Source organism: Lepidochelys olivacea (genome assembly GCF_965140295.1).
Source record: "Lepidochelys olivacea isolate rLepOli2 genome assembly, chromosome: 11".
NCBI classification, from domain to species: Eukaryota; Metazoa; Chordata; order Testudines; family Cheloniidae; genus Lepidochelys; species Lepidochelys olivacea.
This window is the reverse complement of record NC_140421.1, coordinates 26392547-26417744: the sequence shown is the minus strand read 5'-3', so window position 1 is coordinate 26417744 and position 25198 is coordinate 26392547. Positions and strand designations below refer to the sequence as shown.

Below are 25198 nucleotides of genomic sequence, written 5' to 3'. Positions count from 1 at the left end.
GAGGATACTTTGTATCCTCAAAACACCATACAAATTTTAAATAATTAAGCTAATTAAAAACTAATTCCTCTTGTGGGCTCACTTTCATCAGTCACTTAAGGTTCACAGGGTAACGTGACAGTGCCAAATTAATGACAATTAAAATATTATTCCACTTTCCAAAATGGGGTATTTTGTCACCCTCTAAATATAGGAGTACTCTCTTAAATTAGAAACTAGGCAAAAAGTATTTTTAAAATTTTTCATTTTAAGTCTTCTATTAGAAAAAATATAGATTTGTTAAACAAAAAATAATAATGTAGAAAGAAGGTCTTGGCCTCCATCAAAAAACTATATTATGCTTTAATGCAAAGAGAAAGAAATGGCTCTATGGGCAAAATTCAAGTATGAGTGACCAGTTTTTTAATTGTAAAGTAGGTGCAACATTTTTTAAAATGTTACAACACTGCATGACCTGTAATGCTCACAATATTTACATTAACTGCTTACATGAAACCATAAAAACTCTAAAAGAGAAAAAAAATCTGTATGGACTGAAACAAACTATTCCTAGCACCCACATCAATGCCATTATTAACCAATGAAATCAAGTGCACAAAAATACTTTACATAGTCTACTAATGTAAAGTATACATTGGTGAGAAAGTACAAACCTAATTAGTTAAAATGCCAAAAGAAGGGTTGGTCAATACAAACTCAGTGTTAGGACAGAAAAGCAAAAGGTAAAAAAACCAAACTAAATATAAACAAATGCACGCGCACACACACACACACACACACGTATTTATGAATAAAAACATTGTGTAGACAAAACAGCAGAAAAGCAGGCTGATACGAAAAATGGACAACATTAACTCTTTAAACATAACAAACACATCAACTTGTAACAAAAAAGTGTTAACTAAACTACACAAAAGATCACTTCACATGAGTTTGCATGTAGGACCATGGCAGTCTGTCCTGCCATTACACAAAAGACAAATGAACCTACCCAGTAGAAGGAAGGGTTCCTGCCTCCAGGCCACTGTAGCTTAGTGTAGCTAATTGCATTCCATCAGGTTGGGGTGGGGGAAAAAGAAATAAGAGCTGTCTGTATGAGACATGAAAAAATAGGTTAGCCCAGGGGTAGTGCTATGTGCTGTGGCACAAGAAAGCTGAGTTTGGAAATGTCCTCAGGTCTCTTTATTCTCTGGGCCAGTGGATCTCAGTCATGTCACACAGATAATTGAGTTTGAGTTCTGGGGAAAGTCAATGGGGAGAGGAATAGTTACTCACTGTACAAGTGCCAACTGGTGGTTATCAGTAGAGTGGCAAGGTCATCAGCCTCAGAGGATGCTGATTTCTAACAGTCTTAACTATAGGATGCCATTCCAGGGAAAATGGAATTCCAGGTTAAAGAGGTGGTGGTTCCCAGATGAAGAGGTCCATCTTAAGGACTCCGTCTTGGAACAAGGCAGGGCAAAATGAGAATTTACTTTGGGAAGGGGGGTGTACCACCACCACAATGTGAAAAAATTGAAAAAAATGATGACAATGTGCTACACTTATTAACTTTTTGTTATTTTTACAATGGCTCACAGCTTTAGGCTTGTTTATCTGTAGTGTATTACTTCCTTTCTACATATGTTTCACATTATTCACTTAATATAACATAAATAATTTCGTTAATAGATTTAACCTGCACATTTCAGCCACATTAATATATATAAGAATCTGTTAAGGGTATAAATAATTCTTTTTAAATAAAATAAATCTGATATGTTACATAATACTGATAAAATTACTGTTGCTAATAGTGTTGTAAGCCACCTTTAACTTCTAATTTAATAATACTGTATGAGGGATACTAGAATTATTTTTTAGGAACGCTGTGGAACATGCCCTTTTATTCCATTGCAAAATCAAATTGTAATTAACATTAATATTCATATTTTCAAATAAGGCCATTCCCTCATATATGTAAACAGAATGTTTAATCAGGCTAAATAACCTCGGTTAACAAATATAGGGTTTGGGGGGAGTTCAAAGTCAATGGTGGTATAAATTGCTTAGTTTAGAAGGTGGCTATGAAACTTCAACTACAGAAATGGCTGACTAAAATATTCCATCTAAGCTTTCTTTTTACTTTAATAAAAAAATCTACAGCATTCTACTTTAAAACTTAAGTAAATAAAATGCAACCAGTGGTTGCAGCTTTTGAATTCTTAATTAGACCTGTGATCCCACATCCCTTTAGGAATCTGCAAGGTTGCACTCTCCTACAGAGACCTGAAATGGAGTACAGTACTTCCAGGCAAGGTTCATTCCAAACAGACAATATAAATGAACACTCAGTGGTGTGAAGTGTATGTCATAATTAAGGTATTACATAATCATGCCTTTTCTCTGCTGTTAAATACAAAAACAGCATCTTTTACATTATCATATAAAAGCATTTAGGCTGTATTTTTATTTATCACTTTACACTGGTAGTCTCTTGTATGTGTACTCAATAGAAACCAAAGAATTTTGTACACTATTTTTTTGTACAATAAAAGATAAAGTGTGCATTAGGTACGCTTGTACATGACAATATTGTACAATATTTACATTTCAGATATCACCATGAAATTCTGTATTATCTATATACACAATGAAAATTTATCAGAAACATTTGGACTATTTTTATAATCACAATTTTAGTATTATAGAAAAAATTCAGTAATCATCTGACATTTTTACTGTAATCTTTCAAGGAATCTGATTGGTTTATCCAGCATTAACTATCCCACATGATCAACAAAAATATTGTACCCCTATTTCGCTTAGCACCCTTTGATGGTATCTATCTGTCCTTGATATAAATATTGATATAATATCTATATCAATACCTATATACTGATTTATGTGCATGTTCAATTTGATAAGTACTGGACCAGTAACAAAGACATTCAATGTTATCTAGAGATCTTCCTCCTCTTCGGTTTTGGAGGTTTCACCTGTCTGTCTCCCTGTGGGATTTGGTGTACCTAGAAAATAAGTATATGAAAAGGTTAGCATAGAAAATTAAATAAAGCAACCTGTTAGTGATCAATCAATTACAGTATTGTTTGAAAAGTTATGCTTCCCTGGTGATACAGCTTTTAATTTTCCACATTAAAAGCAGAATTAGAAGTAAACTCAAGAACATCAAGCTCTGGGCTGAAGGGGGTTGAACATAGGTGTCACAGTGTGGATACCTCAAGTCTCAGGAGACAGATACCACTTACACATTACTATATAGTATACAAGGAACTGAAGCACAAAGCAGTAATAATGTTAGGCTCCAGGGGAAACTGTTTACAAAACTGGGATAACAGTAGAAAGAAAGAGGGATATACTGGGAAACAGAATGTGGAAACAGAGACAGACTTACAGCACTACCAGAGACATGAATTTAAGGGATAAACTATTTTGAGCAAACTGTTTTCATCCATCATCATCAACTTCAAGTTGAACAGTAGATTAATTAGCATGTGAAAATGTTTTAAATCAATTATTTTCCATTCAATGTCTATTATTAGTTCCCAGTTCAAAGCTGGGAGAAAAGATCATGATCATGTAAAACTATTAAACACATTTATAACACAGCTATGAGAAATGGAATGCAGAACAATGTTCTGCGGTTTTATATGGAATACCACCACCATCTGTTGGTAGAAGTGAGGCTGTGTATTCTGGAAAAAAGCAATCTGTAGATTACAAATAACAGTTAATCAAAAAATACAAATCCTTGAACAATATGAAAAAATTTCTTTGTCATGATCATATCTCTTAAATTCTAGCTGTCTTGAATAATTTTATCATATAGTCAAAAGATGTTATTGCTAGCATCAGTTATGCTCTATGTCAATTGTACCGTACATGTGTTACATTTAAAATTTACTAGTCCTGCCTGAACAGTGATAATTAAAAAAAGCTTATTTCAAAATGTGTAAGAAGTACATTTGGTGACCTATGATTTTCTGACCCTATTATTCTCAATCATCATACTATTTATGAAAATAAACCTCATCTTGATTAAGGATTTGTGACAAAGTAGCTCACGAGAGATTATTTTAGGATACAAAATTTGTTACATCAGGCTTGTCAACACAACAAAAACAACCTGGTCAGGGAACCTGATTACAGCACAGTTTCTCCCTGACCCAGCTTGCATCGTAGTTAAGAGTTGTAGCATGTATCTGTTTCATTTGGGTTGCATAACTGGATGAAAGCTATATGACATGGGTACAATAGAAACTGCCCAGGGAAACATTTTTAACTGTGATGTAATAGGGTTAGAGTACCCAGATCCCCTGCTTTGGTTATATTTGTAGGATAGATGGTCTTATAGAGACCTATGATCAGATCTTACCTCCCCTGCAGTCAGTTGCAAAATTGCCATTGAGTTAGATGAAAACCCATAATTCTGTATTAGTAAAACTAACAACCAAAAGGTTCAGCTTTATCAACAATTCAAAACAGACAGCAAGAGATAGAGACAGTATCACTAATATTATTTCCAGATGGTACTAAAACCAAGTCTAAAGTGCCAATCCTGAAAAGATTTCTGCATATGCATAATTTTATGCACCATAAAGAGATCCATTTAAGTCTTATTGATTGTGTAAAATTAAGCATGTGCATAAGTCTTTTCAGGGTTAAGGTTTAGAATATCAGGAAAAAAAAATCAATTTTATTTTAAAAGCTAAACCATTAATACTTACTAAAATATTAATTAGAAGTTTTGAGTATTTTAATGTATTGTACTTAATTTTTAATCATCTGCATGGACTTCTGTTATAATAAGAGTACAAAAAAAATCTCCAAACGTATTTTAAAAGTGTATTACATTATCAGAGATTTCTTTTGTCTGTATGCCACAAAATAAAAGTGGAAACAAAAAATAAAACAAGCACAGTCAGGTTCTGATGTTAAGTTTGTTCATCTTAATTTACTTCCTATGATATTTTTCATTTCATGTTAGATTAAGATTATTCACTGGAGTGTTACAGTCAAAAGATTTTTTTAATGTCGTTTCAACATCTTGATATACAAACTTTGAAAACAATTGGGTCTAGTTCTTGCACTCCTTATTCAGGCAAAACTCCAGGCATGTTAGTGGGAGTTGAGGATCTGTTCAAAATATTGGTCGGCCTCACACATGAAAGATTTGTCCAATAATTACAGTGGGTGGAGAGCAATAATGCAGAGTAGTTACAATCTAACTGAAATTATAAATCTTTTTCAACTTTTAAGTTGTTAAATCATAATAATTACAAAAACTGCGACAGCTTGAAAACGCCACAAAAATGAAAAAAACCTATGTAACTAGAAAGCAAAGAGACTTACATTCCCAGACATTTTGTCCAGCTCACTCATGGCCTCATGTATAGCAGCTTCTAAATGGTTATTTAGCTTTCCGCTTCTAGAATGAAAAAAAAAATTCTGTTAATATTTGTTTTCAATGGAAATACCCCATTTTCAAAGACTGTAGATAATCAAAATACATACATAAATAACCCATATTCTACTAACTTCATTCAGCATATAGATCTCCCATTGACAGCCAAGGAACCATTTGTGCAAATAATAAGAGTAAGTTATGGCCCATATATGTGTTCTCCTTTAAAATAAAGGCTTGTGCTACCCCTTTGTTTTATTTATTTTATTTTTAAAGAGAAGATTTTTATAAATTAAACAGGAATTATAATCTCCACAAGAGAAAAGATATCTATAAACAGAATGCAAAAGCACATGATATCATCACTAGATTGATTTTCTGTGTTTAAATGCAAAATGTGGCATGTTGTGCTATTTGACTTAGCTGTCAGCGTTAAAGTTTGTTTTTTGTTAAGAGAGCAACAGGTATTACAGAACAGCGTCTCTTTCATGAACTTGACCCTGAGCAGTCATTATGCATGCCAAAGAACTGTCATTCCCTGAAGATTCAGTTATTTTGGGCTACTTCAAAGAATGACAGAGAACTGACTAACCCTTAATGCTGGCCTGCCTTTATCTGCCTCCCATATCACATTTACTCTGTAGCTGGAGGCTACATTAGTACTTCACAAGAGGGCTGTTGAAAAATAATACAGGTTGACATCCACCTGGAGAATGACACTGTTTTGCAAGGTTTTCATTTTCCCCAAATACATGGAGCTCAATTGTGAATGTGTCTCTTTAGTTAGTCATAGGAGAGAAGTCCCATTGTTTCTCTGAATCGTGGCAGTCACACACACTGCCGCCCACTGTTTTTAGCCAAATCACTGTGCTGCTCAGTTCACTTCCAAATATTACACTCACGGATTCAGTTTATGTGCATTACATTTATTAAAAGTAGTTTTCCATTTTAAATACCACACGCAGCATTCTGGGTCACATTTTTGTGCCTGGCACTCCCAGAAGTGCCGACTTATTAAACAGTATTTCAAACACATTATTAAGGTCATTCCCGCATTGCACCAGACATAATTTGTTGACAACTTTTTAAGCTCCTAGGCATATATGTTCAGCTGGGCTTTATTTTTAGTATCCAGTGGAATAAATTAAAATTGAAATTTAGACCCGGCACTTGGCATTCGTAGCTGGAAAAAAAAATAAAGTGAATTTGAAAGGTAGCAGACTGATAGCCCACTTGATCTAATGTTTATCTGTCTCTGGTACTTACATGGCCCCATTACTATAGTATCTGAGCACCTCACAGTCTTGAATGTATTTATCTTCACAACAGCCCCATGAGATAGGGACGTGCTATTATTTCCACATTTTACAGATGGAGAACTTGGGCAAAGAGACCTCACTGATTTGCTCCACGTCACACAGGGAGTCTGTGGCTGAGCAGGGAACTGCACCCATGCAGCTGGAGGCCCTGGCTAGTACCCTAAGCATTGGGATGATCCTTCTTCATTTCAGCAGTGCACGACCAAGCCCATAATCCATGGAACAATCCCCTTTTACATTTCAGCATTTTTAAAAAAATCACTTTTTTTTTTTGCTTTAAGAAAGATAATTATGCTACCTGGGCCATGACTGGAAGCCCCACCCCAACTGAAGACAGACAAGGGTTCAAAAGGAATACTGTCCTGACAGCAGCATGAAAAAAAAGAAAAAAACCATTCTACAGTAATTCCATTCACCCCAGCTAGTCCACATATTGAATTCAGTAACTATCAAAAGCAATTGCTAGATCCCATATAAAGAGCGGTGAGAGCTGTGTCTCATCCATTACCTAAAGAAAATATTCCATGACACATACTAACATCTTGTCTGTACTATACCCAGGCTTGGACCAAAAGGAATGCATAAAAATTCCCACATTCCATCCATTTTTATTATTCTGCAGTATGCAAAAGCATGCTGGGCACTTTACAGAACAGACAGAAAGACATGACTCCTGCCTGAAAGACTCATTAAGACTTATCTACATGCAAAATTGCACCAGTTAACTAAATGTTTGATTTAAAAATTGATTTGGTTAAACCAGTGCAAAAAGCTATGTGGAGATTCTTAAACTAATATAAACTTGTCTTACATTGATTAGGAACAGATTTAAACTAAATTGACCTAAGCCACTTTTAAACCGAACTACTAAATCAGGGATTTAAATTGGTTTAACTAACTTGCTTTAAAAAACAAGTTTCAGAGTAGCAGCTGTGTTAGTCTGTATTCGCAAAAAGAAAAGGAGTACTAGTGGCACCTTAGAGACTAACCAATTTATTTGAGCATAAGCTTTCGTGAGCTACAGCTCACTTGCTGTAGCTCACGAAAGCTTATGCTCAAATAAATCAGTTAGTCTCTAAGGTGCCACTAGTACTCCTTTTTTAAAAAACAAGTTTAACTTAAACTGGTGTAAAATCTATTTCTAAACAAGCCCTTAGACATGTCTGAACTGGGAGTGCTTTGTTCCAGGTAAGCCTTGAGTGGGCCTGACTGTTATAAAAAGCCAGTCAGCTGCGAACCAGCTGAGCAGTAAACACAGGGAGTTCACCTGCGGAGAGCCCACTGAGGCTTTCATCTTGCAGGCTTCTCTGAGTAGTTACTACAACACCTGAGGAAGCTCTTAGAAGGAAGGTAATATGGATGGTGAGCATTCAGCTGTTGTTACCTGCACAGGATGTGCCATGTTTGTCTTTCTTTCACAGGACAGAAGTGACTTTGTCTGTACAAAGTGCAAGCTGGTCTCCATATTGGAAGAGAAGGTTCAAGGTCTGGAGAAACAAGTATCGACCCTGAGGTGCATAAGAGAAACTGAAGATTTCCTGGACAGACGTCAGGATATGCTTCTATGGACACAAAATTCTGAAGATTCAGAGCAGGCTGCGCAGTGAGGACAGAAGGACGGTGAAGAAATTTGGCAGCATGTTAACTCCAGAAGAAGAAAGGGGAGCATCCATGTACTAGCAATGCAAATACAGGTAAGCAACCGTTTTCATGTTCTCTCCACAGGTACTAATGCAGAGAGTGGACTAGATGATACATCTGAGGCAAGAGAGCAGAAAGAGACTCCGCTGATTGGAAGGCATGAGATGCACTGTCCTAGGGATGGGGGTTCCACGACCACCGCTCCCAAGACAAGGAGGCGGGTGGTGGTTGTCGGGGACTCCCTCCTCAGGGGGACTGAGTCATCTATCTGCCACCCCGACCGGGAAAACTGAGAAGTCTGCTGCTTGCCAGGAGCTAGGATTCACGATGTGATGGACAGACTGCAGAGACTCATCAATCACTACCCCTTCCTGCTTCTCCACCTCGGATCGCTACCCCTTCCTGCTTCTCCACGTGGGCACCAATGATACTGCCAAGAATGGCCTTGAGCAGATCACTGCAGACTATGTGGCTCTGGAAAGAAGGATAAAGGAGTCTGAAGTGCAAGTGGTGCTCTCGTCCATCCTCCTTGTGGAAGAAAAAGGCCTGTGTAGAGACCGTCAAATCGTGGAAGTCAACGAATGGCTATGCAGGTGGTGTCTGAGAGAAGGCTTTGGGTTCTTTGACCATGGGATGGTGTTCCAAGAAGGAGGAGTGCCAGGCAGAGACGGGCTCCACCTAACAAAGAGAGGGAAGAGCATCTTTGCAAGCAGGCTGGCTAACCTTGTGAGGAGGGCTTTAAACTAGGTTCACCGAGGGAAGGAGACCAAAGCTCTGAGGTAAGTGGGATACCGGGAGGAAGCACGAACAGGAGAGCGCAAGAGGGGAGTGCTCCTGCCTCATACTGAGAAAGCAGGACGATCAGCGAGTTATCTTAAGTGCCTATGCAAGAAGCCTGGGAAACAAGCAGGGAGAACTGGAAGTCCTGGCACAGTCAAGGAATTATGATGTGACTGGAATAACAGAGACTTGGTGGAATAACTCACATGTCATGGATGGATATAAACTGTTCAGGAAGGACAGACAGGGCAGAAAAGGTGGGGGAGTTGCATTGTAAGAGAGCAGTATGACTGCTCAGAGCTCCGGTATGAAACTGCAGAAAAATAAACTGAAAGTCTCTGGATTAAGTTTAGAAGTGTGAACAACAAGGGTGATGTCGTGGTGGGAGTCTGCTATAGACCACCGGACCAGGGGGATGAGGTGGATGAGGCTTTCATCCGGCAACTAATGGAAGTTATTAGATCGCAGGCTTTGGTTCTCATGGGAGACTTCAATCACCCTGATATCTGTTGGGAGAGCAATACAGCAGTGCAAAGACAATCCAGGAAGTTTTTGGAAAGTGTAGGGGACAATTTCCTGGTGAAAGTGCTGGAGGAACCAACTAGGGGCAGAGCTCTTCTTGACCTGCTGCTCACAAAACAGGAAGAATTAGTAGGGGAAGCAAAAGTGGATGGGAACCTGGGAGGCAGTGATCATGAGATGGTCGAGTTTAGGATCCTGACACAGGGAAGACAGGAGAGCAGCAGAATACAGACCCTGGACGTCAGAAAAGCAGACTGACTTCCTCAGGGAACTCATGGGCAGGATCCCCTGGGAGAATAACATGAGGGGGAAAGGAGTCCAGGAGAGCTGGCTGTATTTTAAATAATCCTTATTGAGGTTACAGGAACAAACCATCCCGATGTGTAGAAAGAATAGTAAATACAGCAGGCGACCAGCTTGGCTTAACAGTGAAATCCTTGCTGATCTTAAACACAAAAAAGCAGCTTACAAGAAGTGGAAGATTGGACAAATGACCAGGGAGGAGTATAAAAATATTGCTCCGGCATGCAGGAGTGAAATCAGGAAGGCCAAATCACACCTGGAGTTGCAGCTAGCAAGAGATGTTAAGAGTAACAAGAAGGGTTTCTTCAGGTATGTTAGCAACAAGAAGAAAGTCAAGGAAAGTGTGGGCCCCTTACTGAATGAGGGAGGCAACCTAGTGACAGAGGATGTGGAAAAAGCTAATGTACTCAGTGCTTTTTTTGCCTCTGTCTTCACGAACAAGGTCAGCTCCCAGACTACTGCACTGGGCAGCACAGCATGGGGAGGAGGTGACCGACCCTCTGTGGAGAAAGAAGTGGTTCAGGACTATTTAGAAAAGCTGGACGAGCACAAGTCCACGGGGCCGGATGCGCTGCATCTGAAAGCGCTAAAGGAGTTGGTGGATGGGATTGCAGAGCCATTGGCCATTATCTTTGAAAACTCACTGCGATCAGGGGAGGTCCCAGACGACTGGAAAAAGGGTAATGTAGTGCCCATCTTTAAAAAAGGGAAGGAGGAGGAACTACAGGAAGGAGGAAGGATCCTGGGAACTACAGGCCAGTCAGCCTCACCTCAGTCTATGGAAAAATCATGGAGCAGGTCTTCAAGGAATCAATTCTGAAGTAGTTAGAGGAGAGGAAAGTGATCAGGAACAATCAGCATAGATTCACCAAGGGCAAGTCATGCTTGACTAATCTAATTGCCTTCTATGATGAGATAACTGGCTCTGTGGATGAGGGGAAAGCAGTGGACGTGTTATTCCTTGACTTCAGCAAATCTTTTGATACGATCTCCTACAGTATTCTTGCCAGCAAGTTAAAGAAGTATGGGCTGGATGAATGGACTACAAAGTGGACAGAGATCATCAGGCTCAACGGGTACTGATCAATGGCTTCATGTCCAGTTGGCAGCCAGTATCAAGCGGAGTGCCCCAAGGGTCGGTCCTGGGGCCAGTTTTGTTCAATATCTTCATTAATGATCTGGAGGATGGTGTGGATTGTACCCTCAGCAAGTTTGCAGATGACACTAAACTGGGACGAGTGGTAGATATGCTGGAGGGGAGGGATCAGATACAGAGGGCCCTAGACAAATTAGAGGACTGGGCCAAAAGAAATCTGATGAGGTTCAACAAGGACAAGTGCAGAGTCCTGCACTTAGGACGGAAGAATCCCATGCACCGCTACAGACTAGGGACCGAATGGCTAGGCAGCAGTTCTGCAGAAAAGGACCTAGTGGTTACAGTGGACGAGAAGCTGGTTATGAGTCAACAGTGTGCCCTTGTTGCCAAGAAGGCTAATGGCATTTTGGGCTCTATAAGTAGGGGCATTGCCAGCAGATCGAGGGATGTGATCGTTCCCCTCTATTTGACATTGGTGAGGCCTCATCTGGAGTACTGTGTCCAGTTTTGGGCCCCACGCTACAAGAAGGACGTCGAAAAATTGGAAAGAGTTCAGCGGAGGGCAACAAAAATGATTAGGGGGCTGGAGCACATGATTTATAAGGAGAGGCTGAGGGAACTGGGATTATTTAGTCTGCAAAAGAGAAGAATGAGGGGGGATTTGATAACTGCTTTCAATGACCTGAAAGAGGGTTCCAAAGAGGATGGATCTAGACTGCTCTCAGTGGTAGCAGATGACAGAACAAGGAGTAATGGTCTCAAGTTGCAGTGGGGGAGGTTTAGGTTGCTTATTAGGAAAAACTTTTTCACTAGAAGGGTGGTGAAGCACTGGAATGCATTACATAGGGAGGTGGTGGAATCTCCTTCCTTTTAGGTTTTTAAGGTCAGGCTTGACAACGCCCTGGCTGGGATTTAGTTGGGGATTGGTCCTGCTTTGAGCAGGGAGTTGTACTAGATGACCTCCTGAGGTCCATTCCAACCCTGATATTCTATGATTCTATGACATGATGCAATGAATATTTACAATAAACAAGCATGGAGAGAACGGGGGAAGGAAGACTGAGGGTTAAAGAAACAAGACCATGTTGTTCATTTTAGAGAAAGGAACATTCTGATGGTTCAGGTACCTCTGGCGTTGCTCTGTGATCACTTTCTCAATCACCTTCTGCTAAAGTGGGAAATAGACCTTGTGAGCCTTTAAATTAATGTCTTAATAGGACTAATGGTTTTACAGTGAATGCCAGCTAAATCATTTGGCATTTAATTAAACTGATAGAGCAATAATTTAAAAAAAAAGTGTCAAAAGCACGAGAATTTGTTTTCACTGACAATCTTGCATTCATAATAGGAAATCTACCTATATGGTAGATCTCAGGTTTCCCAATAATATGTTCTTTCAAGCTGGCTTGGAAAGCAGTATTTGACCAAAGCTGCAGCAGATAATGGTTTTCTCTGCCTAGAAGGTAGATCAGCATATGGAGGTATTTCAAAGATAAATAAGTGTTTCAGACTCCCTCAAAGGCAGTCTCTCATCGATAGCTTGACTCCTAGACATGCATCTGTTTCTACCCAGAATACCACTCATTAACTATTGAGCTTCCTGGAGAGGTAATAACATGTTTTCTGACTAGAAGGCAGATTAGCATAGGAAGATGTTTAATAGGTAACTATATATCCTTGCCTGCTAGCTACCAACCGGCATTCATTGTATTTCTTTCAGTCTACCTCCGCTTAAAAGACTGGACGTTATCTTTGGAAATGTTAAACAAACAAATAACATTGAATTTTGCATTGCCACCTTGGGACAGACTAGATGATTTATTCACTTTCAGCAGCTAATTTCTATGATTTTATGACTTGGACAATATATATTAATGTAAAAAAAGTTTTTTTCTTAGAGAAAGAGACATCATTGTCTTAGTTAACTACTATATCAGAGGCTGATTAAAAGAATTGTAGAAGAAATTAAGTTTATTCGCTAGAGTCAAGGAATGATGGATTTTTTTAAAATAAAATGATAAAAATAAATCACTTAAATGTATAACACCATCTATCAACAAAATATCCTCGGTGTTTCCAAAAACAAAACAAAACAAAACAAAAACAAAAAAAATCCAGATTAAAAAACTAAAAACATACAATAATTAAAATCAGATTAAAATTATAAATAAAACCAATCTGCTGTGCTAAAAGCCTTTTAACATCAACATTTTTAAGAGATCAGGAATCATGGCTGTCAGGCCAGTATGCAAGATACATGGCTATAATGTGGAAACATTTTTAAAATAATGATTATTGCTTGACTAAATTATTTACTCTCATAAAATGTAATGAATCTGTAGACTTCCAAAATAATCATTTTTAATTCATCAGTTTCTGCTACAAAAAACCCTAGTGATTATGGAACTATGGAACAGAACAAAGGCATAACACTACAAAATTTTCAATTTTGTTCAAGGATAAGATAAATTGTATTCTGATTGGACTGGCTACCGGTCTGGTAGTGGGTCTATGCTGATAGGAGACAAATACACTATATTATCAGTGATGTTTCAGTCTGTTTTGCTCACGAAGATTCTGGACATGGTGGAAGAGGTTCAAGCAACTGTGAATTAGACTTGTTATCTTAATCTTGCATGTGCTCTCACTCTCTCTCTCTAGCTGTAGCTACATATATTCTCTTTGATTTCTCAATGCCTGGGGGAAGACTGTGTACTGGATGAGAGCAAGTCTGTTGAAGCTTAATACACAAGATAGAGATGATGGTAGTAATGCAGTAGGAATCACTGGGAGAGAATACCAGTACTCCTTTCTTCATCAAGGAAGTTCACAATACAGGGATCATCAAGTGTCATCAGTAGCCATCAGTATATTTTCAATTTCATTTAGCTTGACAAATAGCAACCATTTCTCTGCCTGCTTACTTAGAGGTGACAACAGTAGGGAATATGTGTGTGAGTGTAAAACATCTGTTCTCCATAAGTAGAACTGGCTTTCTATCTGCTTCCAGGTGCAATTGAAGATGTTGATTTGTGTTTACACAGCCTTGTACCATTTTGAGTCCTCATTACAGGGAGATTCCTCCCTACCTCTATCTGTATTACTTTGGCAGCTCAGATCACTCTTTTGCTACCAGTTCCTACATTTGTACCTCTAGGAAAAGAAGGCAGGGTGTTCTTGATGGAAAGTTCTTAACTCTGGAATTTGCACCCTCTCCTGTTCAGAGCTCACATCTGTTGATCTTCAAGGCTTACTGCAGAGCTCATTTATTCACTCAGGCATTTCATTGAGAAGGGAGTATGACTATGGGAAGAGTAGAGATTCTGGGAAAGAGTTACGGATGGGAGTTCATTTAATTTTGATATTGTTAATGATGGCGACTTCAGAATTTGTATGTGTGTTTAGAGGAAGCATTTAGGAAGGACTGAGTGGGCAAAAGGCAAGAGAGAGTGCCACTGTTTCCGAGTCAGTAATAACTCAGAAGAACATGATCTTGAATGCTTTTGGATCAGTGTCCTAAAAGATAAAGCACAAGATGGGCTATTAGTTGGTGCTTGCTACAGACCTCCAAATCACATAAAGGAACAGGATGACTGCATCCTAAAACACCTATCTATAGTATTGGGGGGGAAGGGGGGAACGACCCTGCGTGATCATGGGGGACATCAATTTGAGTGACATACACTGGAGGTTTCAGGCTACCAGTACTAAAACATCCTTGCAATTTTCAATATTATAGAAGACAATTTCCTAACACAAAAAGTGTTGTACCCACATAGGGGAATTCTTTATTAGACCTTGTTCTAACCAGATAAAGAGGAACTGATCACTGAACTAAAAATTAATGGTCGTTTAGGCAGAAGTGATCATGACTTATTCAGATTTATGATATACAAGCAGAATAATGTCCAGACCAGTAATATATACTTGGTGCTTTAATAGGGACAATTTCAGAAAGCTGAAAACAATTAGGAGCCAAATCAGCTGAGAGGGAGAATTTAATTTAATTTAATTAGAAAATGTGAATGATAATTGGGAAGAATTTAAGAACACCTTACTAAATATCCAAAAAACATAATCCCACAATTGAGGAAGAAGGCTGTGCTGTTTAAAAAACTGACCTGGTTTAGAGCAGAAGTGAAGGCAGCTATTAAAAAAATAATATATTACAAATAGAAGGAAGGGGAAGTAATGAATATAAATCAGAAGTTAGGAATTGTAGAAAAGGGATAGGGGAAGCAAAGGAACACAAAGAGAAGTGTATGGCTAGCAGGGTTAAGGACAAAAAGAAGGAATTTTTAAAATATATTAGGAACAAAAAGAATCCTGACAATAGTATTGGTCCATTACTAGATGAAAATGGTACAATTATCAATAACAATTTAGAAAAGGCAAAAATATTCAATCAATATTTCTGTTCTGTATTTGGGGGGAAAATAGATGACATAGTCTCATCATATGGTGATAACACTCTGTCCATTTCACTAGTATCTCTGCAGGATGTTAAACAGAAGTTACTGAAATCAGACAGCTGAAAATTGGCAGGTCTAAATAACTTGCATCCAAGAGCTAAAGAGCTGTCTGAGGAGCTTGCTGGACTGTTAATGTCGATTTTAATTAAGTCTTGGTGCACTGGGGAAGATCCAGAAGACTGGAAGAAAGCTAATTTTATGCCAATTTTTAAAAGGGTTAAATGTGATGACCCACATAATTATAGGCCTGTCAGCCTGACATCAATCCTTAGCAAGATAATGGAGACAGATATGGGACTCTATTAAAAATGAACTAAAGCAGGATAATGTAATTAATGGATTTATGGAAAATAGGTTCTGTCAAACTAACCTGTTTTTTTAATGGGATTACTAGTTTTGGCTGATAAAGGTGATAGTGTTGATATAATATACTTAGACTTTTGTAAGGCATTTCACTTGGTATAACATGACATTTTGATTAAAAAACTAGAATGATATAAAAATAACAAGGTATATATTAAATGGATTAAAAACTGGCTAACTGACAGATCTCAAAATGTAACTGTAAACAGAGAATTGTCATCAAGCAGGTGTGTTTCCCAGGGGGTCCCACAGGGACTGGTTCTTAGCCCTATGCTATTTAACATTTTTATCAATGATCAGGAAGAAAACAGGTAATCATCACTAATAAAATTTGCAGATGACACAAAAATTGGGAGAGTAGTATATAATGAAGGGGACAAGTTGATTCAGAATTCTCTTGGAACGTTTGGTAAAGTGGGTGCAAACAAACAATATGCATTTTGACATGGCTAAAGGTAAATGTACACATCTAGGAACAAAGACTGTAGGCTGTATTTACAGGATGTCCTGGGAAGCAGCGATTCTCAGAAAAAAGATTTGGGGGTCATGGTGGATAATTATTCGCTCTCAGTGTGGTGGTGCGGCCAAAAGAGCAAATGTGATCCTGTGATGTAAGACTACGGAAGAACCGAGAAGGAGTAAAGAGGTTATTTTACCTCTATGCTTGGCACTGGTGCAGCTGTTGCTGGAACACTGTGTTCAGTTCTGGCATGCACAGTTCAAGAAGGATGTTGATAAATTGGAGAGGGTTCGGAGAAAAAAAACATGTGAATGATTAAAGGAATAGAAAACAGGCTTTATAGTGATATTCAAAAAGCTCAATCTATTTAGCTTAATAAGAGAAGGTATCGAAATATCTGGCTGTCAGATGGAGGGAAGCTATATTCGGATCCTGACCTTTCACTTCACTTGGGTCAATAGGTCCAGGAAGAATTCAATACTGACGGTTAGGCACGCTAACATCTGAAGAATATTGGGGAACCACAATTTTCTGAGCCATCTGGGAGAAATTAGGATGACCACTGCTCTATCCTGCTTGATCTTCCTCAGAATGAAAGCTAGACATGGAATGGGAGGGAAGGTGTACGTTAGCTTTCCCAATCAAGGAACTAGAAGTGTCTCTTCCATGGAGTCCTGACTTTGAGCCCTCTGGAACAGCAGATTGGGCATTTTCTTTTCTCTTGAGATGCAAGCAGATCACAAAACCGAGACTAGCACTGCCGAAATATGTTCTGTACCATGGAGTCATGCAGCTGTCATTCGTGGTCCTTGGAGAAATGTCTGCTGAGGCTGTTTGCCAGTGTGTTTTATATCTCTGGGAGGTGCACTGCTAATACAGATTTGGTGGTGAATATACCAGTTCCAAAGATTGACAGTTCCTATATATAAGGGGTCGACCTTGCTTCTCCTTGTTTGTTGATGTAGAACACCGTTGTCTAACATCACTTTAACATGCAGGATTTATATGAATTACTTGCAGGTCTCACAAACATCTTGTAGTTCTAGGAGGTTTTTGTTCACCCACAACTCGAGGACTCCATGTTTCCTGCACTATATGCTTGTCTATATGAGCACCCCAACCCAGTAAAGAGGCATCCATGATCAATGTCTCCTCAGGTGGGGAGTAGTGAAAGGACTTCTTCCCCCACACACTTGTTCCCTGTACCCACATCCTGCAGGCTAGAGAAGCTCGCACTCTGAGGGGAAGTGAGACTAGTTTGTCTATACTGTGTCTGCTCAGCATGTATAACGACCGAAACCAAGCCTGTAGACAATGAAGGTGAAGACTCATAAAGGGTGTCTCCTAGGACAGGAACCCATATGACCTAGAAGGACGAGACATGATCAGACTGACATCTGGGAGCTCAACTGTATTGACTGACAAGGTCCTTTGTAGACTGGACTCTGCCCTGAGGAAGATGTGCTTTGGCACTTAGAGAGTCTAGTGTTGCCCCAATGAACTCTACAGTCTGCACAGGTACTAAGACAGACTTTTCTGTGTTTATGCAGAGTCCCAGCAAGTGAAGAAGACTGAGCAGAGATGCGGTTGTTGTCAGTACCTCCTGATGAGATCTCCCCATCAATAACCAGTCATCAAAGTAGGGAAAAACTGATGATTCCTGGTAATGGAAATGAGCTGCCATAACTGATAGCACCTTTCTAAATACCCTTGGCACTGTAACAAGGCCAAAAAGGAGCATCCTCTGTTGACAGTGGTTCAGACCTACAGGGAACCTCAGGAATCTTCTATGCGGATGTAGGCAACTTTCACATTGACAGCTGTGAACCAGTTGCCATTGTTCAGTGAGGGATACTGGGGTGAGCCATTCTGAACCTCAATTTGTGGATACACATTGAACTTTCTGCGTCTAAGATGGGTCTCCATTCTCTCTTCTTTTTTGGGGATAAAGAAATATTTAGAATAAAAACCCTTTCCCTGGTGTTGAGGAGGTACCAACTCTATGGCTTCTTGATGACAGAGGGAGTATACCTCTTGAATGAGCATTCTCTCTTGAAAGTGGTCCCTGAAGATGGATGAGGAAAGAGGTTTTGGAAGGTGAGGGGAGAAGAACTCTATGGTGTAGTTGGTATGAACTATGTTGAGGACCCATTTGTGTTTCATCTGCCAGGCTTGAGAGAATGGGGAGAGATGAGCCTGACAGCCACCAATTTGGGTACTGGGATCTTGGGTAGATGGATGCAGTAACTGGAGTGATTCACAGCTCTCAAAGGTCCCCCAAAAAGGTGTTTCTTAGCGGGAGGTTGGGAATGGAAAGAAGAAGAGGGGGGAACACTGTGCTTGTTCTTCTGAGAGTGTTTCCTACCTTCCTCATGTCCCTGAGTAGAAGAGTCTTTAGCTCTACTCCTTTCAGCTCCAGAACTGGAGGTCATCATGCTTGGAGGAACACTTCTCAATGCTGTTGCATACTGCACATGGAGGCTTACCTAGTCTGGGTCAGAGTGGGGCCTCGCTGCTTGATCCCCTAATCTTCTAAGCCTGTACTCATAGGTTTGACAGGTTTGGCTGGGAAAGTATTGGCGAATGCTGCTCTTCGAGGGAATGGAAGCTTCTACAAGACATTAGAAGCCCTTTTGGTGGTCATCGCTCAGGAGGACTGCCTTGGTGCAGGAATCCCAGTTCTTGACTCCTGGGATCCTGGGCTCTCAGACATATTACTCATTCCTTTGAGGGGGGCATGGGGTGTGAGGGGAGAGGACCCTAAACTTACCCTTAGTTAGCTAAAACTAAGAAATTATCTAAAACTACAATGAACAAGTAAAGACTATTTACAGATAAAATGCTGAAGACGACACTGAAGGGTTCCAGTCTCAGACCATGAATGGTAGAAAGGAACTGGAGTTGGGCTGCACAGCCCCTTATGCCCTAGAACAGGGCATGGGGAGGAGAATGGTGCAGGTGAAGACCAACTGATATTGCTAGCAAAAATCTTAAGAGTCTCTGGTGCATGGAGCGCATGTGAACCTACCCACCGTGGAATACAGATAGAGATCATCAGTCAAAGAAGAAGAGATAGTTATCTGACCTGGAATATGAAACTCTTCCTAAATTCTCTCTACTAATTCACATAATCCCATTTCTTCAGGTGGCTAAAGTCAAACAGTGGATGCACAGCCAAAACTAAACACTTGCTAACATTTACAGTGTTTATATTTTTAAAAGTCCACTATTAAGTTTCACTGCAGTTTATTACAAACATTATTGGACAAATTCATCCCCACTGTAACTCCTTATAGTATACAGCATGAAAATGAAGACAAGATGCAAATGTTTTTAATACTCCCTCAAACAAACCTAGCCATACAGTATATTTTACAAATTCGAAAATTATGTGCTGAAGTTATAAGTTTGAACTTTTATTTTAATATCACTCATTTTGAATTTATATTTATATATGAAATTAACAGTATAACTGCCTTGATAGGATTACAATTGCAGAAATAATCAATTCTCTAAAATATCAGTTCTAAAATGGAACAGTACTTTTGCAGGATTACTTTATCAGAATAAAAAAAACCTGCAATTCTTCCTCCATAAAATGCATTTTTTCTCCATGAACATTTTAGGAGAGCCTAAGTGACTTCATCTTTTAATGAAAGTAGTATCTGTTTGAGACTATTATGTAATTTATTTGTTTTGAACATTTCAAATTGCATGTGTTGTTCTTATGAAGAGAAACAATACAAGCAATGTAAAATGTTCAAGACAAATAGATTACATAATATCAAGATTCTATTTTCCATTGCTGTTTAAATATACTGTTTATATTTTTTAAATCAAACTATTAAAAAACTCGAATCGTAAGAACGGCCAGACTGGGTCAGACCAAAGGTCCACCGAGCCCAGTATCCTGTCTTCCGACAGTGGCCAATGCAACGTGCCCTAAAGGGAATGAATGGAACAAGTAATCATCAAGTGATCCATTCCCTGAAACTCATTCTCAGCTTCTAGCGAACAGAGGCTAGGGACACCATCCCTGCCCATCCTGGCTAATAGCCATTGATGGACCTATCCTCCACGAATTTATCTAGTTCTTTTTTTAATCTGTTATATAGTCTTGGCCTTCATAATATCCTCTGGCAAAGAGTTCCACAGGTTAACTTAGCACTGTATGAAGAAATACTTCCTTTTGTTTGTTTTAAATCTGCTGCCTATTAATTTTGTTTGGTGACCCCCTAGTTCTTGTGTTATGACAAAGAGTAAATAACACTTCCTTATTTACTTTCTCCATACCAATCATGATTTTATAGACCTCAGTCATATCCCCCCATAGTTGTCTCTTTTCCAAGCTGATAAGTCCCAGTCTTATTAATTTCTCCTCATACGGAAGCCATTCCATACCCCTAATAATTTTTCTGCCCTTTTCTAAACCTTTTCCAATTTGAATATATCTTTTTTGAGATGGGGCAAGAACATCTGCATGCAGCATTCAAGATGTGGGCATACCATGGATTTATACAGAGGCAATATATTTTCTGTCTTATTATCTATCCCTTTCTTAATGATGCTCAACATTCTGCTCGCTTTTTTGACTGCTGCTGCACATTGAGTGGATGTTTTCAAAGAACTATCCACAATGATTCCAAGATTTCAGACCCCATCATTTTATATGTATAGTTGGAATTATATTTTCTAATGTGCATTACTTTGCATTTATCAACATTGAATTTCATCTGCCATTTTGTTGCCCAGTCACCCAGTTTTGAGAGATCCTTTTGTAGTTCTTTGCAATCTGCCTGGCACTTAACTATCTTGAGTAGTTTGTATCATCTGCAAATTTTGCCACCTCACTGTTTACCCCTTTTTCCAGATCAGTTATGAATATGTTGAATAGGACTGGTCCCAGTACAGGGACACCACTATTTACCACTCCCCATTCTGAAGCTGACCATTTATTCCTAGCCTTTGTTTCCTATCTTTTAACCAATTACCAATTTCTGAGAGGATCTTCCCTCGTAACCCATGACATCTTACTTGCTTAAGAGCCTTTGGTGAGTGCCCTTGTCAAAGGCCTTCTGAACATCTAAGTACACTATTTCCACTGCATCCCCCTTGTCCACATGCTTGTTGATCCCCTCAAAGAATTCTAGTAGATTGGTGAGGTATGATTTCCCTTTACAAAAACCATGTTGACTATTTCCCAACAAATTATGTTCATCTACATGTCTGACAATTTTATTTTTTACTATAGTTTCAAACAGTTTGCCCTGTACTGAAGTCAGGTTTACAGGCCTGTAATTGCCAGGATCACCTCTGGAGCCCTTTTTAAAAATTGGCATCAGATTAGCTATCCTCCAGTCATTTGATACAGAAGCTGATTTAAATTATAGGTTACAAACTACAGTTAGTAGTTCTGCAATTTCACATTTGAGTTCCTTCAGAATTCTTGGGTGAATACCATCTGGTCCTGGTGACTTATTACTGTATAATTTATCAATTTGTTCCAAAACCTCCTCTAATGACACCTCAATCTGGGACAGTTCCACAGGTTTGTCACCTAAAGAGAATGGCTCAGGTTTGGGAATCTCCCTCACAGCCTCAGCTGTGAAGACCGATGCAAAGAATTCATTTAGTTTCTCTGCAATGGCCTTATCGTCCTTGAGAGCTCCTTCAGCATCTCGATCATCCAGTGGCCCCATTGGTTGTTTAGCAGGCTGTCTGCTTCTGATATACTTAGAAATGTTTTTGATATTATTTTTTGAGTCTTTGGCTAGCTGTTCTTCAAATTCTTTTTTGACCTTCCCAATTATATTTTTTAGACTTCACTTGCCAGACTTTATGCTCCTTTCTATTTTCCTCACTAGGATTTAACTTCCACTTTTTAAAGGATGCCTTTTTGCTTCTCACTGCTTCTTTTGTTTATCCATGGTGGCACATTTTTCGTTCTCTACGTTTTTTAATTTGGGTTATACATTTAAGTGGAACCTCTACTATGGTGTCTTTAAAAGTTTCTATGCAGCTTGCAGGGATTTTACTTTTGGCGCTGTACCTTCTAATTTCTGTTTAACTAACCTCCTCATTTTTGTGTAGTTCCCCTTTCTGAAATTAAATGCTACAGTGTTCTGCTGATGTGGATTTTTTCCCCACCACAGAGATGTTACATTTTATTATATTATGGTAACTATTACCGAACGGTCCAGCTATATTCACCTCTTAGACCAGATCTTGTGTTCCACTTAGGAGAACACAGGATCCGGAATTGCCTCTCCTCTTGTGGGTTCCAGGACTAGATGCTCCACAAAACAGTCATTTAAGGTGTCAAGAAACTTTATCTCTGCAGCACGTCCTGAAGTGACATGTACCCAGTCAATATGGGGATAGTTGAAATCCCCCATTTTTATTGAGTTTTTTATTTTAATAGCCTCTCTAATCTCCCTGAGCATTTCACAGTCACTATCACCATCCTGGTCAGGTGATCAGTAATATATCTCTACTGCTATATTCTTATTATTAGAGCATAGAATTACTATCCATAGAGACTCTACGGTACAGTTTCGTTCATTTAAGATTTTTACTTCATTTGATTTTATGCTTTCTTTCTCATATAGTGCCATTCCTCACCAGCACGACCTGTTCTGGCTTTCCAATATATTTTGTACCCTGGTATTACTGTGTCCCATTGATTATCCTCATTCCACCAGTTTCTGTTTTGTGTCTATTATATCGCTATCCTCATTTAATGTGAGGCACTCTAGTTCACCCATCTTATTATTTAGACTTCTAGCATTGGTATATAAGCACTTTAAAAACTTGTCACTTTTTAGCTGTCTGCTAATGTAATTGAATGGGACTTTTTTTTCTTTTTCATTTGACTGCTTCTCATCAGATCCCACCTGTATTTTATCATCTTCCATCCTCTCCTACTTACTAGGACATGGAGAATCTCTATTAATAGATCCTCCCTTAAGAGATGTCTTTGTCCGAACCACGTGCTCCTCCGCACCTGTCGGCTTTCCCCCAGACCTTAGTTTAAAAACTGCTCCACAACCTTTTTTTAAAATCATAATAGACCAAAATCATTATTGTAAGGCAATCTAGCCAGTTGTAAGAAGGTAAGACGAAAAATACAATTATTTGAATTACAATGAGGATAACATCTTCTAGAATTGTTCTATGAAAATATTGATGACAAACAAAATGTTGAATGTATTACAGGGAGTTCCTGGTATATGTTGGGGTTGCGTTCCTGAAAAGGGCGACGGATACTGAAATGACGGATATGGGGGAATTTTTCCCCATAAGAAATAATTGGTCACCCCGTCTCTTCCTGACCTCTCCCCGCCCCACCTCTTCCCACCCAGTTCCGCCCCCTCCTCTGAGCATGCCCGATCCCCTCCCTCCCAGCGCCTCTTGAACACTGGGGGAAGCAAAAAGCCACACGAAAGGTGATGTGACGGAGATGCAGTTCGGGACCGATGTGAATCAGAACATATTCTCCTATTGATGAGCAATGGATACATGAAACGACGCATAAGGGGAGACATATACCAGGGACCACACGTATTAATAGATATCTATTTCTAAAATGCCCATCAGGGTAGTACCTGGGCACTCTCAGTACAATCTCAATTTAGGAGCCTAAAATTAGATACCTAAAAATTAAGCACCTAAATACACATTTTAGGCGCTTTAGTATTGGCTGGATCACCTAAGTCCCTACCTGAGCATCAACCTATGAATGTTACCATCATCATCATAGTTTATTTAGGGGACTCAATCAGTGCTTGAGTGCTGAAACCTGTTATTCTGGTATGTAAATTTAAGTGCCCACATTTGAGAAGCTATGTAATAGACCACAATAGCTTTGGTCTACCTTAACTTGACAGACAATATTACAAATTAATTACAACATAGGGTATGTTACTGGACTACTAGTGAATGCCTTGGGTGTATTTAAACCCTCTCCTTTCCACTACTGAAGAAGTGAACCAACAATCATGTAATGCAAATCACACCATAACTTAGTTATTAGAGAACATTGAAAAACTGAAGAAAAATGAACAGTTTGGTATATTTATTAATGCACAATTATGGCATTTTCATTACTGATCATACAGTTTTGATGTTGCAGTCTTAAACTTATGCACTTATTGAGAAACTGAAAATTATAGTCTTCCCTACAATTATAACCTGGCCATATTGGCTAAATTTACGGCGCATGCTATTGGTGGAGCTGGTAGCACTAACTATTAACATTGTCTGGCACTTCCCCTTATAAGGCCCTATTTTCAGTTACTTATAACTTTGTTAAACTAACTGCCTAAGCTGAAATTTTCTACGTTGGGGTGTCTATTTTAGGCTGAAATCCCCCCCCCGCCCAATTTCAGCCAACATGCTTCAAGTGTTGCCAAGAATGAGGCTAGGGACAAATACATTGTTTTGCCCATGTTAAAAAATTCCGGCTATCTTTTTATTTTTTTTTAAAAAAAACCTCTTGCCCCCATACTTTGAAGCAGGAACTAGAAATTTGACAGGGGATGTCTTTTGCTGTCCCTGTGAAAATCAACTCAAATTTGGCCAAGTTATAAGCCTCTGAAAAACTGCAGTATACACATGCTAGTTTAACAGTAAAAATCTCAGAAGAGTTCATCCACACTGGGCATGCTCCAGCCTGGGGCCAAGCAAGACTTTCCCTGAAATTGCTGCTCTGGGTCATGCTAGGTGCAGGTCCCAGCAACGGAACTGAAACCAGGGAGACTGTCTTTCCTGTTCTCTAAATGTCTCCCTCACAGTAGGAGGAAGGAGCTGACTGATTCAAATGGAGGGGGGACAAGAAAA

General features: G+C 39.1%; 1 protein-coding gene across 4 annotated transcripts in view; it reads right to left on the bottom strand.

Moving 5' to 3' along the window:
* Window positions 1-379: 379 nt before the first annotated feature.
* MBD5 (methyl-CpG binding domain protein 5) overlaps window positions 380-25198 on the bottom strand; it is a 264996-nt gene continuing 240177 nt past the window's right edge. For all 4 annotated transcript variants that reach the window (XM_084643358.1, XM_084643357.1, XM_084643360.1 and 1 more), the window contains 2 exons: window positions 5353-5428; window positions 380-3008 (listed from right to left, as the gene is read on the bottom strand). In XM_084643358.1, the coding sequence (XP_084499484.1) occupies window positions 2937-3008; window positions 5353-5428 (148 nt within the window). In that variant the 3' untranslated portion in view covers window positions 380-2936. The remainder of the gene's footprint in view (window positions 3009-5352; window positions 5429-25198) is intronic.